Source organism: Pteropus alecto, unplaced genomic scaffold (genome assembly GCF_000325575.1).
Source record: "Pteropus alecto unplaced genomic scaffold, ASM32557v1 scaffold161, whole genome shotgun sequence".
Classification (NCBI taxonomy): domain Eukaryota; kingdom Metazoa; phylum Chordata; class Mammalia; order Chiroptera; family Pteropodidae; genus Pteropus; species Pteropus alecto.
The window spans coordinates 8090800-8109662 of NW_006432943.1; the positions used below are offsets into that span (position 1 = coordinate 8090800).

The following is an 18863-nucleotide window of genomic DNA, read 5'->3' on the forward strand; positions in this document are numbered from 1 at the left end:
GCTCTGGAGGTGGGGCCTAGAAATCTATGGTTTAACATAACGACCCTTCTAGGTGATTCTTTTGCAGCTAAAGTTTGAGAACCTCTGTTCTAATCCACAGTCAACAATGGGAACATCATTTACCCTCTCTAAAGAAATTAGTTTCTATTTTCCAGGTCTCTCTTCACACCTCTGAATCTAACATAATAGAAATTCTATTTAACAATGATGGCGATTTCATATTCTAAGAGTTTATTCTACAAACCCAATGGTGAGGTAGCATGTTGTCTTTAGGGCTAATTTACTTTATGAAAATCTTTAATGTGGTTTTTGTTAATCCAACATGCTGACATATAATGATTGTCATTTAAAAATTTTAAAAACTTTTATATTTAACCATTCAGACTTTTCAGGCCAAAGTGACTGAGAAATATTAAAATGCAAATTAATCTGGAATAAGATTATTCAACTATATACCTCAATACAAATTAGTTTATGTAGGGTTATGAAAGGCTCATGTGTCTTTGCCTTAACTTCCCTTGAACTTGGCTGTCAGATCTCACATAATAATGTCTGGGGGGAAAAAAGTGCAAAGTTATAGGTTTATCTTACAAATACCTTCATTTGCATAGGCTTCCTTCCCCTAATAGAAAAACCTAAAAAGAAACCAAACCTAAAAAAACCCCTTGAGAATTGATTTTGAATGAATACGACGGTCAAAATACTGTAGAGATGTGTTTAAAAAGTGAGACCTTCTTCCTCATCTTTAAAAAAATTATGAAATATTTTAAATGCCAGAAATCTGTAGAACAGTGTAATACTCGAGTACCATCATTCACAGTACCAAATTTCAACATGAACATTTTTCATATTTGCTTCAGATTAAAAATTTAAAAATTACATGTTCAGGTGAAGCTTTTTATATACTTCTCCCAGTCCCTATCTTCCCCCTCCATCCCCTCATTGGTAACTATTATCTTGAATTTGGTATTTATTGAACCACTTATTCTTTTTTCATTCCTATTGGTACTTTCAGTTTCTTAAACACTAATCGTTACAAAAACTAATCCTGATGTAGAGTTTTGCAGGTGAGCAAGCACTTGTATTTAAGAGTGTATACCTGCAATAAGTATTCAGTTGAATGCAATTCTGGTACAACTCCTCTGCTCCTAACTAAAAATTGCTCCATTGTTCCTATTTTAAATACCTGCAGCATCTACCCAAGTGGCCAAACAGGAAATTTGGAATTATCTATTGTTCTACCCATCCTCTCCTCTAATACACCCTGCTAATTCAGATTCATTCTCTATTCTCTATCCTCATGAGAACTGCCTAAATTAACAGCCTAAGCCTTCCTGCTAGACTACTGAAATGTCTCCTAACTGTAAGCATCATTCTAACCCCACCCTAGGCTGATTGTCATGAAATTAGTTTATGGTTCTTCCTGGCCCACAGGCTAAAATCCAAAGTCTTTATAAAGTATGACATAGAGGGTCTATGTGACTATTTTCTGCACTGGATACTGTTTACCACTCCAGATTTATTTTTCTCAGCCCTGGTCTGTGCATAGGAAAATTGAACTCTGCAGCTGCATCAACTGGGCTCCCTTGCCTTCTGGGTTTGGCCAATGGGAGTCATGGGCAGGAGACTGGAGGGTAGGAGGAGAAAGAAATGGGGGCTTTTATCCCTGACTCTGTCCTTGCCAGGTGATGGTGGCTGCATTCTCTCACCAGGGCTGCAGTGCTGTAGGATAGCAACAGCTGTAGTTCTGATAAAAGCCCTCTTCCTGTTGCTCCTCTAGGTCTAGAGGTAGAAGTGGCTTCCCCACTGATGCTAACCATGTAGGGGACAGGGGGCCTGCCTCATTCCTTCTTGGTCGCTCTTAATCTTTTCCACACCTTCACTGAATACCTCTCCTTTGTTGTTGTTTTCTAGATTCCACATATAGGTGAAATCATAAGGTATTTGTCTTTCTGATTTATTTCATTTAGCACACTACCCTCTAGGTCTATCCATGTTGTTGAAAACGGCAAGATTTCATTCTTTTTTTTTTCCTATGGCCGAGTAATATTCCATTGTATATATGTGCCGCCTCTTTATCCATATGTCTGTTGAAGGACACTTAGGTTGCCTCCATATCTTGGCTATTGTGAATAATGCCACAATGAATAAAAGGATGCACATATCTTTTCAAATCGATGTTTTGGTTTTCTTTAGATAAATACCCAGAAGTTGGACTGCTAGGTCCTATGGTGTTCTATTTTTAATTTTTTGAGAAACCTTCATACTGTTTTCCATAGTGGCTGCACCAATTTACAATCCCACCAACAAGGCATGAGGGTTCCTTTTCCTCTACCTCCTAACACTTGTCTGTTGATTTGTTGATAACCATTTTGACAGGTATGAAGTGGTAGTTCATTGTGGTTTTAATTTACATTTCCCTGTTGATTGGTGATATTGAGCATATTTTCATGTGTCTGTTGGCCATCTGTATGTCCTCTTTGGAGAAATGTCTATTTTGGCCCTCTGCCCATTTTTGAATCAATTCTTTTTTGTTTGTTTGTTTTGTTTTGGTGTTTTGAATACCCCTTTTGATCGAGCCATTTACTTCCTTGTCTGATACCTGACTACATACTTTTCTAATATTTCCTATAATTTGCTATTTTTAAGAACTAAGCAATCACTGTGTTCTAGACATACCAGCAATATGCAAATCAGTTTTTGAACATGCCATGGTCTTTCTTTGTCCATGATAGGATTTAAATGGCGAAGCCCTTCCACTCAGCCTACCTACAATTATTCTCCCAGACTCTATCAAATACCACTTGTGTGAAGCATTTCCTGGCTTCACCCCACCACCTGAGACATGTTTCTCGGCTCAGTTTGTCGCTGTGCTGCAGCATATTGGATACGTTCACTACTTCCATACTGGTTTTCCTCACTCTACGGTGGGTTCCTGGAGGGCGGGGCCCGTGTGTTAGCCAGTGTTCATCCCTAGCACACACAGTAGTTGATACATTACAGATTCTCATCTGCTGTTTGCCGAGTGGAAGGAAGAAAGGACAACTCTTTTGAGGCAGGTACTATTAGACAATTTCTAGAAGCGGAAGCTAAGGCTCTGCACATTTACATAAGGAGGGCACTCGCTAGGAGTAGAGCTGCAGAAAGTTCCTGGGTACGCAGTGACAGTCCTAAATGTTTACCATCTAGACTTCCTAACCCTTTTACATTATTTGAAAAACAACTTTCCTTTCAATGTAATGTATTAGAAGAAATAATTAGGAAATCCCTGATAGCACTTAAGGAGAGAGAGCTGTAGACAGGAGAAGGAGTCAGAAAACAAAGGAGCCTCTTGAAGGCTGGAGCACTTATCCCTACTGGCATATATGTTATAGCTACGTTTATGTCTGACTTCCCTTGACAAGTTAGTTCCACGAGAGCAGGGATCTGTCTCTTTTGTTCACAGATATGTCCCAAGTACCCAGACCAGTCAGTGGCACACAGCAGACACCCAGTAAGCATGTGCGAGTAGGTGAAGAATGTTCTGTGGCAATAGAATTAAGTTCAGTGAGGTGAGTAAGGCTTGGGGTGTGCAGCAGGATTGCTTGTATCTGGCTCTGTCACTTACTGGCCTGTTGTGAGGATTCAGTGAGACCACACCTAAAATGTTTAAGTCCAGAGCGCCTGTCACAGAGGACGTCCTTGAATTTTATCCAGTGTTACCACCACTGTTGTCTAATTCCTTCCAGTATGGGGTGCAGTGGCGACACCTGGGTGCATTCTGGGATAGAAAGGAAGGAAAGAACACTGGTACCCGTGTTTTTACTTTCCTAAGTGTTCCCTGAATCTGCAGTGTCAGCATTACATATTGGCATGGAAGATGCTGCCTTCTCTTTCCTGGTTATCAATACATTAGACTTTCTTCTTGCCCCAGATTGTAATCTTCTCGAGAGAAGGGATTGTATCTAATTGTATTTCTCTGTGTACATGGGCTCGGAGGGAAAAGCTGTTGAACTGAATTGCTAGGCCACCTACCCTTTCTTCATTACTGGCATCTTCACCAAGGCCACTAAGGACATTCTCCACGCGGGCCAGGCGCCCCGAGAGCGAGAGCAGCAGGTTCACCACCTTGTCCAAGTCCCCAATGAACATCTTGTACTTGTCAAACTCATTTGGCTTGCAAAGCTCACTGATCAAAGCCTCCACCTCTTCTCCCAAGGCGTTATTGAGCTTGATGTCCATTTGCAGACTCCCCTTTGCTTCCTGGAGGGTCTCAAGCTTGTGGGTGAGGCTTCCAATCAGTTCCGCCTGTTACCAAAGGAGACACACAGCAAAGATTAGGCAGTCAGAGTGGTCAATGGGAGGAGGATTCAATTCTCCCAGCCACATCCTGTCTTTCCTTCAAGGTTCATCTGAAGGCCTCCTACTGTATATGGACTGCCCTCCAACTTTAGGCCATAATAGTCTTTCCTTTCCCTGAATGTCTATAGCTGCCTTTCTCTGAATCTATTCAATCATCACAGGCCAATACTTGATTACACATCACCTCTTAAAGTTTTCTAATTGTGTCATGCTGTGCCTGCCCAACTGAGTTAACTATTTACTTTCAGAAGTCTTAAGACACATTCTCATAGGCAGGTAAATATTCTTGCTTTACAGATAGTGAAGCCAAAAGTTAAAGGAATTAAAGGACTTGCTGAAGATCACTGAACTGAGTTGAATATTAATCATAGATACCATCTGTAGAGCAATTACTATGTGCCAGACACTGTGTGAGAAACTCTACGTGGATTATCATTTAATCTTCCCAATAATCTTGTAGTAGATACTATTTTAGCCACATACAACAGGCAAGGAAACTAAGACTTAGTGAGGTGAAGTCTAAGACACGTGTAACATTCAGTGGGGCTGCCTTGAACTCAAGTCAGCCTGAGTTTAAGGGCCATTCTTATATAATCATTATAAATATTCACACGAGACCTTTAAAGGGAATTCAGCCCCTCATTCCTTCTACTGCTCCCCACTGTCTCTAGTTACCAGAACTACGTAATTTGCCACCTTAATTAACTTCTATACATATAAAAAACACAAATATCTAATATATTTAACTGAAGAAATGAAGATCTTAGTGGTTTCAAATTTGACTTCATTTGTATGAAGTGTCTACTACTTCTTTGCTGCAAGAGAAATTAAAATCCATGGCTTCTGAAATCAATCTTATTTTTCTCGTAGCCTAAGGTAGCCAGATGGAAAAATGACATACTCTTTTTTGGGTTTAAACCTATTTCTTTACCACTAAAAAGTTTCCAAATATATGTGTATGTGTGTATAAATAAAACCAAGCTGTGTGGCTTCAGATGGAAACTTGGTATAAAGTGTCACAATTTCTATGTTAGAGTCAATCTTAATTTTAAAGGAAAGGAAAAAAATAGAAACACTTTTGACTAACAGAACTGAAGGATACTGATGAGTTTTTGTACTATTTCTTCAACATCAGCATCAGAGAATGCAATAGTCACAATGACAAAGGGAAATTTGTCATTGTGACTAAATTCTTTCTCCACGTTATGCCCATCGTGGAAGTGGACCCCCAGAGATTACTGCAGTCTGGGTAAGGTTCTTAATGTCCAAGTTCTGGCTTTAGTGGTAACATCCTGTTGTCTTCTCAACTTGCCTAATTCCAGAGGCTGAAGGGTGACTAAAAAATTCCCATCTGCTGCACCATCTCATCATGGGTTATAATTTTTGGCTTTCCTCAAGCTGTTTAGTTAAGACAAAATCAATGCAAAAGACAATTTTAGTAGTGGAAAAAAAATCATACAGTTTATATTACTCCTCAGATGAAGAGTCTGAGCCCAGAAAAATGCAGGTGGGAGAGAATATTGCTTAGTGTTGTTTAATTTTCCTTATACTCTCCTAGAAAACTCATTGTTTTCCAAAAAACAATTCTGGCTAACAGCTATGGTATTTGCTTGCAAGGTAACCTGCTAGGTACCTCCAGCAAAACTCCCAGCAGGGTGCGGTGATCTTGCTTTGTGATATCAGTTCCTATGAAGGAACACCAAGGACACTGAATGGAAAGCAGTGTGAAAAACAAGCACTGCCTGCTGTCACATTTCCCCACAATTCTTGCTGGTCAGGGTTGAGACAAGTCAAATGTCCGCATTCCTGTTTTTCAGATAAGAGAGACCAACATGTACGTGGGGTCAAGCCAGGAGTTTTTAACCTCTCAGCTTGTGTTTCCTAGGCTTGCCACTCTAAATGTCACCCGATGATACTTTCCTATAGAATACCGGGTTTTACCAAAATCCCATGAGGTAATTAACTGAGCAGCAACATTCCTTTCAAGCCAACCTCAGGAAAAGATCTTCTGCTTATTTAAGTGTTTTGGGGATCCATTTCGATCTCACATCTTGAGAAGTATAGTTTCTACAAAGGCTTTTTAAAAACTAATAGAAAGAAAAGGAGGTGACAGGTAACAGCCTTGTGTTTTCCTTATTCCTATAAATATGACTTCTTTTGAAACTAATACTGTGTGTCATTTCTGGAAGGAACTCAAAGCACTTTTATTAATAATTGATGTCATTTAAAAAAATTCTCATGGCTCTCAGTCGCTGGTATTTTAAGGGATGGTATGATAATAATTTGCAATTGAGCAGACACCAGTAAGAATAAGTCTGTCCTCACATGTCGGGGTGAGTGGAGAACTCTTCCTCTGAGTTGAACTCAGCTCCCCAACCTTCTCAGGCTCCTTCAGTCTAAGTATGATTATAGTGTCTTTGTAATGTCTTGATCCTGGCTTTGATGGTGACAGGTCAGCAGTGCTGAAAGAGCAGCCACCAAGCAAGCACAGTTCAGTGGCTGAGGATGGGCCAAAGAAGTTGATACAGCTGAAGAGGCTCAGTATAATCTACTCAGTCCCTCCCCTCAGACCCTGTTTTGGTTTTCAAAAACATCCATGCTGGGCAGGACCATAAGCCTGTTGAGAGAGGAGCTGATGTATATTTCAGGATTCATGGTATAAGGAAGAACAGAATGAGATGAAAATGCCTAGGAAAATGCCTAGGAAAAGCCTGTTGAGAGAGGAGCTGATGTATATTTCAGGATTCATGGTATAAGGAAGAACAGAATGAGATGAAAATGCCTAGGAAAATACAGGGAGGTGTCTGTGGGAAGGACCAATGCATATTTTGTGGCATTTTGACTTCTGAAAGTTACTTGCTGGGATGTAATGTGATATATCACAGTTCGGCCATATATGCTAATACAAGTATACTAAGCAGTCAATTCAGTCACTTCTGGCCCAAATGTTGCATATTTGGATGATACTTGAATTTTTTTATTTTACTAAGCCCTTAAAATATGGAAATTTGGATTTTAAAATTCAGTTTAAAGGGATTTGAGTAAGTGAAGGCAACAGAGGAAAGTTGGCTGTACTAAATAGCCATTTCTTTGCCAGCCAGATCTCTTTAAAAAACAAAAAACAAAAATACCCTCCCTACTTTGACCTGCAGAATTCACTGGAGAGAGAGGAGGTGTTCAGGGTGGGTTTTGTTTTGTTAATAACATACTAGTCTCTATTGTGTAACAGATTTTGCAATAAATAGAAAAATCTTTTAAAACAACATACTAGTCTCTCAGGAGCTACTTAATTTGCAAAATCATTGACATTTATCCGCTTAACTTCTGATATGGGATGAACTGTTGCCTTGTGTGAGATGCTCTTTATGAGTTCTTTCTCCCTCTCACCCACTCTGTGCATGCAGCAAGCCTGTTGGGCCCTGTCCTGCCTCTTTGCTGATCCAGGACGAACACTGGACCAGGTGTCAGGAGACCTAACTCCACAGCAAACTCACCATCAGGTAAGTCACTTGACCTTTTGTGTCTGTTTTCTCACCACAGCAAGGGGATGATAATACCTGCCTAAAACTAATAATAATGTTTAATCTTGAGCTCTTTCTCTGTGCCAGGCACTAGTTAACTGTTTTTACTATTCAGTTACTACTCGCAACAACCCCATGAAATAGACACTATTATTACCCTGGTTTTACTGATGAGGAAAGTGAGGTTACTTAAGTTGCCCGAGGCTCATGCGGTTAGAAAGTACCAGAGCCAGGCTTAATACCAGGGTTCTGTCTTTTACTCACTACGTTAAAGTAGCTCATAGGAATATTATGAAGCCCAAATAAAATAAAGCTTGAGCAAGCACTCTGGAAAAGAGAAATGTATTATATACATTCCAGTTATTTTGTGTGCTATCATTAAGATTAGGCAATTTGAAGAGCACACACCACTTATTTGAGGTAGATGCCTCTACTGCTGGAGTCTCCAACCCTCCCCTGCCACTGTGGGTAAGGTGTGGCCTGATAGGAACTGGGCTGTACAGCAGGAAGTGAGCAGGGGGCTGGGGTGGCATAAAGAGCAAAGCTTCATCTGTGTTTGCAGCTGCTCCCTAGCACTAGCATCACCACCTCAGCTCATCAGGCATTAGATTCTCATAGCAGTACGGTCCTTGGTGGCAAAAAGGCTGGGGACCTCTGCAGTCTATGGGAATACTCAACTCCCCACTGTCCCTCCACATGCAATGCTGCTTTGCCTTCTGTTCAGAGGACTTCTGCTGGCAGTGTTGCCAATGATGTCACCATAAACACAGTTGGCCTCTGCTGATTGTCTTCATCTCAAACAGGAGTAATTCAGGATTCCTAGCCATGTGGCCAGGGTTTAGGGATAGAGTGGAATTCAGGCCCCTGATAGTGAAAACTGGGGAGGATCCAGGCAGCTGCCCATGGCTGTTTTCTTAGCTGAATTTTACCCAGAGAGAGAAGTCAGAGGCCATTTCTGTCCTGATGACAAACTGAATTAAACCTCCATCTCATCTTGTGTGACCTGATGAGAGCAGAAAGATCATGGGGACTCAACTGCCGTTTCAAATATCCTCTAGCATATTCTCTGTCAAGAGTGGTTCCTTACCATTTCCTCTCAGGAAGGCTTGTGACCAGAAAGTTGTCATATTTACTTAGTATGGTCTCAGGAATCTTTAATACACAAGATACAATATTAAATTTAACTTCAACTAAGCTCATTCTCCTCCTTCCCTAAATGACCTTCCTGTTTTCCCTATTTCAGTGGTGATAGTCACCCTGGCCAGGAACTTGGAGTCATCCTTGACTCTCTCCTCTCTTCTATATCTAAAGTGTTACCAGGTTCTGTCCATTTCCTTTTTTTTTTTTTTGATCCATCCGTTTCTCACTGCTCCTACTGCACTGCCCTTAGATCCCTGTGGTCACTGTCCTGGATGGCTATAATAACGCAGGGAGGAGGCAAAAGAACTAAATGTTAAATTACGCTATATTCAGAGACTGCACTATGCTGATTCACAAGGAAATCTGCAGAGCAAATGAAGATTTCAGCTGTGATTGCTAGCAAACCATATACCTATTCCCTGAAGGGAAAGCAGAGTCTCTAGGTCACACCCTACACAAAATAAACACCATCATTCATTCCCTATGGCTAAAAACACGGGGAACTTATGGGTCAAAGGCTGGGAACTACCAAATGGCCTTTTCACACTACATCGTCTTACCTTTCACTCTGTGCCCCAACACCATCAAAGGAAAATGGGTAAGCAAAGTCTTTACACTGTAATTCATAAAAACTAAGAATGATGTATAAGCTGAATTCCCTGAATACTTGGGGCTTCTTGTCTTTTTTTCTGTCTTGATCTTTTCTCTGTCCTTCTAATAGTTTCTTTTTAACTCTAACTCTAATGTGCGCTTGAATTCTTTCTTATGCTCAACAGTCAGGAACCCTTTTCTCTTGGTGTGGGCCACTTGGGGGAATTTGTCCTGTCCTATATCAGTAACACCCTCCAAACTACCCTCCCTTCCTCCTGTCTTACTGCATACATGGCTGCCAGAGGGACTTTCTAAAATGCAAATGTGCCATGTCTCCCTGTTGATAAAATCTGGGGAAAAAAGCCAGCAAGACGGCATAGCCTGCCATAGTTTCTCTCCCCACTTACTACAGCTATGTCCCTAAATTCTGAAGTGGGCTCTGTGAAGTGAAGTATGGCAGGGCCTTGGGGAGGGGGCCAAACCTGAAGTGCGACCCAAAATGGGAGTGAGTTTCCTGTTTTCCCTCACCTTTTATGTTCTGGCTCTGACCTGAGGATGGCCCCAAGGTAGAACTACGCAGTGTGGTGGCAAAAACTCTGTCTTTAAAACCAGAGAACCAGAAAGGAAACTCTTTGAGCTAAAGAGTGGGGAAATCCTGTTTTTAAGCCTCCCTTTTCCTCTCCTCTCCCAGCAGTGCCTCCAAAGGATGGTTTTACTTAGAGCTGCACTGCACAGTGGTGGCACAGACACTTAAGACCTCAAGAGAAAAAACTCTTCTTTCTGGTCAGGGGAACTGGGAAATGGAATCACCACTATTTTTTATTGAGGGTGGCCCCAGCCATGCCAGTCTACATGGCACAGGCTGCTATAACCATGAGAACTTTGTCTTTCTAGCCAGAGGCCCAGGGAGAGGGGCTGCTGGGAACCAGAGAGTGTGGGGAAAATACTGGAAAAGATCCCTAACTCTGTGTTGAACTGACCTAAGTCCTAGGCTCACCCTCAAGCTGCATGTGTGTGGGACAGACCCACAGGAGCACAGCAAAGGCTTCAAGTATTGAACACGACAGAAACAACTGTACAAGTCCCAGAGTAAGCCCCAAACGGTGCAAGGGTGGGACAGACCTGTATAACGTAACACAGGCTCTGAAAACTACATTGACCTTGGAACTACCACCCACAGAACCTGTAGTCTGGTCCACCTTGTGGAACCTAACTAGGTTGACTGCCTGCTTAAAAAAAAAAATTTTGAACATTCTCCAGAGGATTTTAACAGAACCCAGTCTCACAACATAATATTGGAAACATTCAGAATGCAATATAAAAAAATATAAAAAGAACCCAATAGAACCAGTAACATACGAGCAGTTCGCACGGGAAGACAACAGGTGCTAACACTGAGAATAACCCCAATGTTGGGAGTACCAAAGTCTTTATAATAGCCTTTATGACCATGCTCCATGGTAAAAGTAAACACTCTTGAAATGAAAAGAAGGTAGAAGTCCTCAGCAAAGAAGTTGACACTACCAAAAACTAACTGAAAATTTAGAATTGAAAACTATAAGTTTTGAAATAAACACTAGCAGAATGGAGAAAGGAAAGTCAATGAACTTGAAGATAGACCAATAAGAATTATCCAGTCAGAAGAACCAACAGAAAATAGATTAAAAAAAATACAAAGCTTTAGGGACTTGTGAGGCAATATCGAAAGGTCTAACATTTGTGTCACTGGAGTCCCTAAAAGAGATTAGGGCACAAAAAATATTTGAAGATATAATGGCTGAAAACTTCCTGAATTTGGTGAAAGACATACATCTACATAATTAGGAAGCTTAACAAACCCCCCAAAAAGAAAATCAGGCCCATACAAATCATAATCAAACTGCTGAAAATCAAAGACAAAAAACAAATTGAAAGCAGCCAGAGAAAAACACCACATGGCATATCGGAAGAATTAGTATTTAAATGACTGTGCATTCCTCATCAGAAACCACAGAAGCAAGAAGAAAGTACAACAACAATTTTAAAGTGATGAAGGAAAAAGAACAGTCAACCCAGAATGCCATATCCAGTGAAACTGCTTCAGAAATGACAGCGGAATAAAGATAGTCTTAGATGAAGAAAAACTAAAAGAATTTGTCACCAGCAGTCCTATTCTAAAAGAAATGCTAAAGGAAGTTTTTTAGACTGAAAGGAAGACAAACCAGAGGGTAAACTTAGAACTTCAAGAATGAATGAAGAGGAGCAGAAACACGCAACTGGGAACCATCTGGGTCACTAAGCATCTCCTGAGGAAAGGCAATTCCGAGGAACAACAGAATCTTTTTGCCTTTTGAAATTTTCCACTAAGTCCCTAAGCCAAAGCCCTTTGCCTTCTGAATAGAGAATTATGGGCTCTGTCTAAGCAGATTTTTGCCAATAGATATGGCAAGGTTTAGCCAAAGAATGGAAAACTATGACATTAAACCATCTTTAGTGTTTATGTAAGTCAGAATTTCAGACAATAAAAGTGTTCCATATTTTAAGTAATACTTAGATTTACTTGGAATATTACAATTCATCACTAGGATATATAAATTGATTTAAAATGCTCATTTCAATTTAAAAATTATTACTAAATCAGGACAAGTTTCCATTGACCCTTAGTTTCATACCTAGAAATGCAGCTTAGGTTATTAATAACTTTAAATATTACTTTGCAAAAGCTGGTGGAAGGCTACACTCTGTCCCAAAACAATCTCGGGGAATGAATATTGACCAAGCATCATTTTTTAAAATCACTGTTAGAAAAGCTTATTGTATTTCAGGAAGAGAATGACATTTTCAACTCTATGCTGAATATATTAATAGATGCCTTCAACATCATTTAAAGCTGACACATTTCCTGTGTTTCCAAGTCAGATATGCAAATGTGACACTAATGAAAGTTCCATTACACATTAATAAACTTGTAGTTCATTAAAACAAAAAATTCTCAGAGGGTTCTCCACAATGGAGATTGCGGCAATGGAGAACCCTCTGAGAATTTTTTGTTTTAATGAACTGATCTGATCTGAACCCTGCAGCATTTCACACAAAGCCCCATGTGGTGCAAGTGACCTCCTGGCCCCTGTGGCTCCTTCTAGTTTCATCTCCCGAACATGTGGCCTTTATTTTCTAAATTTGGTCATTTCTAATTTAATCATTGTTTTGCATTCCAAAAAAGTCAAACTACCGAAAGTACCTTCAACACACACACACTCCCTTTGTTTCTTCACACCTCGAGGTCTTTTCCCACACCGTTCCCTTTGCCTTGAATACCCTCTTCTCTTCTCGGCCTTACTCATTCCGATTACTTCAGTGTAAAATGTGACAATACAGGTGTCAGCAGTTTTGTGAAAAAAGATAATACAGCACTATGCAAAAAAAAACAAAAAAAACCCCAAAAACCCCACACCTAGCATCTAAGTCCTTAATAAGTAAGTGGTACCTAATGTTATTTCCCATAATGATTAATCCTCTATTCCTTTATATTTTCAGTCTAAAAATGCTTTTTGCCATATAATCCTCAGAGTGAGAAGGTGATAAGTGATGAAAAAGTGGTTAAAAAATAAAGATGGGGAGGAAAAAGTAACGAGTAATATGCCGCGCTGCTACTGTAAAACAGGGTACGTCTACATGTAAAGAACCACCACAAACTGGTAAAATGTTCATTTAAAGATGTCACGGCAACTTGGTACCTATGATGGTATTTATATAGCTTGCCCTTTGGGATAAAAATACCACCAGAGCAAGGTGGTATTTTTCTCCCAATCAGAGGGCACTCAGCAGCACTGAGATGGGCATGTGCCAGGAGGCGTGCTACGAAACAGGTGTTTAAATGAGAAAGCCTTAGGCTGGGAGAGCGTGTTACCGCAGTGGCTGCATCAGCATGTCAGCCACGCACTGTGAGCCACGGAGCTGGAGCAGCACAAGGCAGAATACCACTGATGGAGGTGCTTCTAAAGCCTCACATCCCCCTGTCCCATAAGTCCCAGCCCCCAGGGTCTGTATCCTGTGGTCTTATTTCAACACAAACAAGAGGACTTAGGACATATTCTAGAATAAATGAAGTAGAATCACATAAGAAAGTTTCTCCTGGAATTGATAGACTGAGAACCACTTACATTCCAGGCTCAGCAAGAGGCAAGCTTTGACGGAGTCCTTTTTCAGCATGCAGGCCTGAGCTGTACCAGGGCTATGAGCACAGCCCTTCTGGGGCTATAGGGAAAGTGGAATGGCAAGAACTTTCTCCCCTGCAGGCACAGCTGAACTTAGATCTCCATGGCATGTGGGAAGAGAGCAGCAGCAGCACACGGTCATTTTAAAAATGCTTAGCATTTAAAATTTCCGTAGGAGTATCAAATGCTAACGACTAAATTCCGATACTGTGCTTTCAAGCTATTCATTGGGGTATTGCAAAGAGAGTTGGGGAATCTAAAGATTAACATTACCTTTTTCCAGAAGCGTCTTTTGACAATCAGTCTCTCCTTAAAGTTTCTAGATTTTCTAGTTTTCCTTTTGACTATAAAACATGAAATGAAAACTACACAGGCTGTTGGGATTGGCTCAGACAACAGTGTTGGGGTCCCTGTGTTGGACTAGGAGGCAGGGGACCCAGGTTCTAGTCCCAGCGGTGAGACTTTTAAGAAATAACTTATTCCCACTAACTTTCACTTTTGTCATTTATAAAAATGAAAATGACAGGTGAGCTGTGAGGAAATTGCTCAAAGTACCGATGGTTTGGGTGAGGTCGGTGATGCAACAGGCCCCTGCCCCTTCTGCCATAAGGGCCAGTCACCCCGATAGGACCCTGACTACCTTCCTGGGGACAGCAGAACACAGGTCCTAGTTTCTTACCTTCTTTTCATTGACATCCGCCTGCTCCTCTTCCTCATTTACCTCTTCTGGCATATCTTTGATTTTGTTCAGCAGCTCAGCCTTGGGAGCAGACACACTGTAGTAGGCAGGGCAGTTAACCAGCATGCTCACTGCTTCCCTGTCTTCACTCCTGGGTTAAAAAAGAACAAAAAGTACAGCCACGCACAGCACATACCGAAAGCTTCATTTCACCATATTTCTCCATTCAGAAATGTGTAAAAAATCCTATTCAATTTCTTCCCAGAAATTAGGATGAACTAATAACTATTTGCTAATAGGTAGTTACTGTGTGTAGGGCTCTAGAGGCCAGGCAAACTCAGGATGAAGACCACCGAGGGCAGTACTGGGAAGGCGAGGAGTGCGGGTCAGGGCTGGACTTGCCAGACGACTCTGGGCAAGTCATTTAACCTCTCTGCATGTTTCTCTTGTGATAAATATAAGAATGTTACTGACTCCTTATTTCACAGAAAGACAGGGGGAGCCATGACTCAGTCGTGTGAATGTATTTTAAAGGTGCTGCAAAAATTTCAGGTTTTAGGTTATTTCCTATTCTTGCAGAGTTACCCATTATCTTTCTGATGCCTACTATGACTGTTATTTAGACGCTTATTAGTTTTCTTTCTCACATAAGCCTGATATCCCATGGAAGTCCAGGAAATCTGGAGCTTGCTGGTCAATGAATGTTAAGAGGTGAAATCTACTCACTGATTACACAGCAAGGGGTTTCAAGGCTGGAGAACAAATAAGGAGTTGAGAACTTTGTTATCTCTGTTTTATTATACTCAAGCTGTCTTTCAGACTATAGGTCGGATCTTATCCACTGAATAAATGGTAGTGGAAGTAGGTTAGGTTCTCCTGGAGAGGAATTTCAGCTATTCAGTCCTGTGACATTATTTAACATCTAGACCATCATTTTAATATGGAATAAAGAACCACCAAAAAAGTCATTTTTCTACTAGTTTCCTGCTTGACGGGACTATTCCTCTAAGCAATATAATTACATTTAGTCCAGTTAATTAAAAAAAAAATAAGAAAAAGGATTTTTGACATGTGTTTTCCCCCTCCAGATAAATTCATTGCATTACACATGGGCTTCTTAGGCATCTGATAACTAAACCTCACAATGGCTATGTGAGGTCTCACGCACAACAACAGAACAATGCTTATTTTCACCAGAAGATGGCGCATGCCTTTTTTGAAATTCCTACAAAAGCTACGTGGCCATTTCACTTCTAAATTGACTGAAAGAACATAGGTTCTCAATGATAATGCTAGGAAATGCTTTTCTAAGGATATACTTGTAAATTACCTTCTTCTACAGCAAGTGGGGTCAGAGAACAGAATGAAATGAATGGAAACCCCTCACTTGGACCTACCACAACCGCCTGTGCTGAACTAACCCACACACCCACAGAAAGGCGTCTTTGGGCCCCTCGTGGTAGCCAGTGGATTGCCTTGCATGTTGTAGGTGTTCGGTGCTAAACACACGACCCTGGAAAAGTCCATGCACTTCAATTAGTCTCTGCCAAATCTGAGTAGGAGATTCAGGCCCTGTATTAGGAAAGCCTCTGATAACATCAAAAAGTTTGAGTACTACATAGCTCTTTACTTTTTCCCTACCAATCATCCCCCCAATAAAAACATTCCTGATAGTAATTTAGTTAGGATCATTTGGACATATCTAAAATGCAAGCCCAAATTTAGATGAAATGCTCTTCTGATTTAGCCTGGAAGCCACTAACTCTGCAGTTCCAATCTGCCAATTTACAGCTTCCAGTGAAAAAAAGAAAATAAAAACTATAGTAGTACTTTAAGGAAATAAAACATGCAAGAAAATATTGCAATAACCCAGGAGAAATCAAAAGAATGAAAAACAGACTGCTGACGGTCTTTACACCCCTGTGGCTGGGCACGGCGACATGTTACAGGACAGTTAACGTGCTGCTCAGGGAACTTCAAGAGCAGAGGCTCACAGGCTGAATGTGAGCACTCACTTTAACTCTTCAAAGGCAAATGCCAGTGAAGTCACTAAACGTGTGTCTAGGCTCTCATCCTTCTTACAAAGACCATGTTCACCTCCGCCTTCTGCCATGCCCACTGCTTCTACTTGCTCCTCTCATCACTGACCCCTGTGGAGGTCCCTGTAAGGGACTCTGACAGAATGGGAGGTTGCATGTCTACCGAGTTAGGGGGCACGGTACAGTTAAGAGAGCAGGCAAGTCACAGTGCTGAGTTCAGATATAGGTGCCATCATCACACAGGTCCTATGACTTCAGTTGCACAGTCTTAACTCCCCTGTGCTTCAGTTTCCTCACCGGTAACATGGAGATAAAATTGGTAGCTATCTCAGAAGGTTCTTGTGAAGATTAAACAAAATGTTTATATAAAGAAATGAATACAGTGTCTGACACAAAGAGCATGAATAGGTGTTAACAGCAATTATTATTACTATTATTTTTTTGTCGAGCAAGGGCCCGGTAACTCAGGGTCTGTCTGTCTCACATCCTACTTCTCAGAGGCACTCCTCTAAGGCTGAAATGGAATGAATGCCTGCTGTTTTCAAAGCAAGAAAAGATTAGTAGGTAAGTAGTCCCAGACTTATCACCCTGTGGAAGGAGTTCATTTGTAAGGCTCTTTGGGGACATTACCAGGGACTTACCTCTTGCCTTCATATCCTGGGCAGCTGACAGTTCTCTGTAGGGCTTTCCTCTTTATGCTGTTTTCCTGCAGCAAATTAACATCTCGAGGAAACAAACCTTCCATCAGGTCCATAGTTGTCTTCATTCTGGAATCTGGATCCAAGATGTCTGCCAGAGATTTGTCTTGGTGGACAATTTCCTTGGCCAGAGTTTCTGTTCTGATGTCTTCTGAAGTCTTTTGAGGACTAGAACTCACATTCTTTTCTAAACCATGAGTCCCACTGACTGGGTCATGGACAAGGCCTTGGGTCAGGATGGGAGGTGGCTGCCCTGAGTTTGGCTGCCAGCCAGCAGACCCGGCATGTTGGGGCAGAGCAGCCGTGGTGGAGGCTGGGCTGGTCTCAAAGGCCTCTGAACCCTTGACAGAAGTTTGGGATCTGGAAGCCACTATCTGACTACCAACCAAATGGGCTGCACCAGGCATGGGTCTTTCCTTGGCAATTGTCACGTTGGCAAACTTGCTGGAACTACTGGGGATAGTAAAAAAAAAAAAAAATGGGGAGAAAAGAGTCAAAAGAAGAGTGAAGATGAGAACGTGAATGAAGACTGAGAAGTTTTCACCATCAGGGCTTCCCAGGAGTGGGGTGAGGTAGCCACACTTCAGAGGTTATTACTCCCAAATTGCAGGGTCCTAAAGTGCCTTCACCTGAGCCCACTAAAATTGGTCACAGGGAGGTTGTATGACTTTTTTTTTTTTTTTAAAGGCAAGGCAAACAGAAGAGTGAAGATGAGAACGTGAATGAAGACTGAGAAGTTTTCACCATCAGGGCTTCCCAGGAGTGGGGTGAGGTAGCCACACTTCAGAGGTTATTACTCCCAAATTGCAGGGTCCTAAAGTGCCTTCACCTGAGCCCACTAAAATTGGTCACAGGGAGGTTGTATGACTTTTTTTTTTTTTTTAAAGGCAAGGCAACCCTTGGCTGACCTCACAGATTGCAAGGACCTTGTCAGCTTACAATCCCTTATTGGTTTTTGTTTTGTTTTGTTTTTTACGCCTACAGCACCTGGTCTTCCTAGGTGGTCTCCTATCCAAGTACTAACCAGGCCTGACTCTGCTTAGCTTCCGAGATCAGACGGGATTGGGCTTGTTTAGGGTGGCATGGCCGTAGATTAGGTTGTATGACTTTTTAAGGGGGGATGAATCTAGTAAGAATTCAATTTTGGTGAATGTTGCTCTCAGATCCCAGAGCTTCCCGAAAGGTGCAGGTGAACAAAGGGTAATGGTAAATTACTCTGGTATTTAGAGGGAGTTACCACAAAGGTGATAGCAGGCAATGTTTTTTTTTTTCTTTTTTCTTTTTGGTGTTGTGAAAGCTCTTGTCCTAGGGAGTATCTGCTGAAAAATTCTTCTTCCCCATTCTTGCCTCCAAGAACAGGTTTCCCTAAATATCACTGCCCTTTAGCCTATTCTTTATTCCTTCCTGTGGACATGCAAGGACTTTGGAAAGAGAAGCTGACCACAGCCCATTCGCAGTCCAGTCTCTTCTCTTTGGACAGTAAGGCTGCCTCTAGGCTTGCTCTTGTGCTCTCCCTCTCTCTTTTTCTCTCCATACATGTGTAAATAAAATACATATGTGTATGTGTGTGTCTAGCACAGCCTGTGACTAGGCAGGTAAATCTATTTAATTTGGGGGCTCAGTATCAGGAAGCCCACTTAACACTCAAATAGAAGCCA

At 41.3% G+C, this 18863-nt stretch overlaps 1 protein-coding gene and 1 pseudogene across 1 annotated transcript in view; both read right to left on the reverse strand.

Annotated features, from left to right (window-relative positions):
- SHROOM3 (shroom family member 3) overlaps positions 1-18863 on the reverse strand; it is a 123503-nt gene that overhangs the window by 1642 nt on the left and 102998 nt on the right. The window contains exons 8-10 of the mRNA XM_025043791.1: positions 17149-17655; positions 14469-14619; positions 4015-4287 (exon numbers count right to left, since the gene is read on the reverse strand). Of these exons, the coding sequence (XP_024899559.1) occupies positions 4015-4287; positions 14469-14619; positions 17149-17655 (931 nt within the window). The remainder of the gene's footprint in view (positions 1-4014; positions 4288-14468; positions 14620-17148; positions 17656-18863) is intronic.
- LOC112476330 lies at positions 18181-18299 on the reverse strand (annotated as a pseudogene).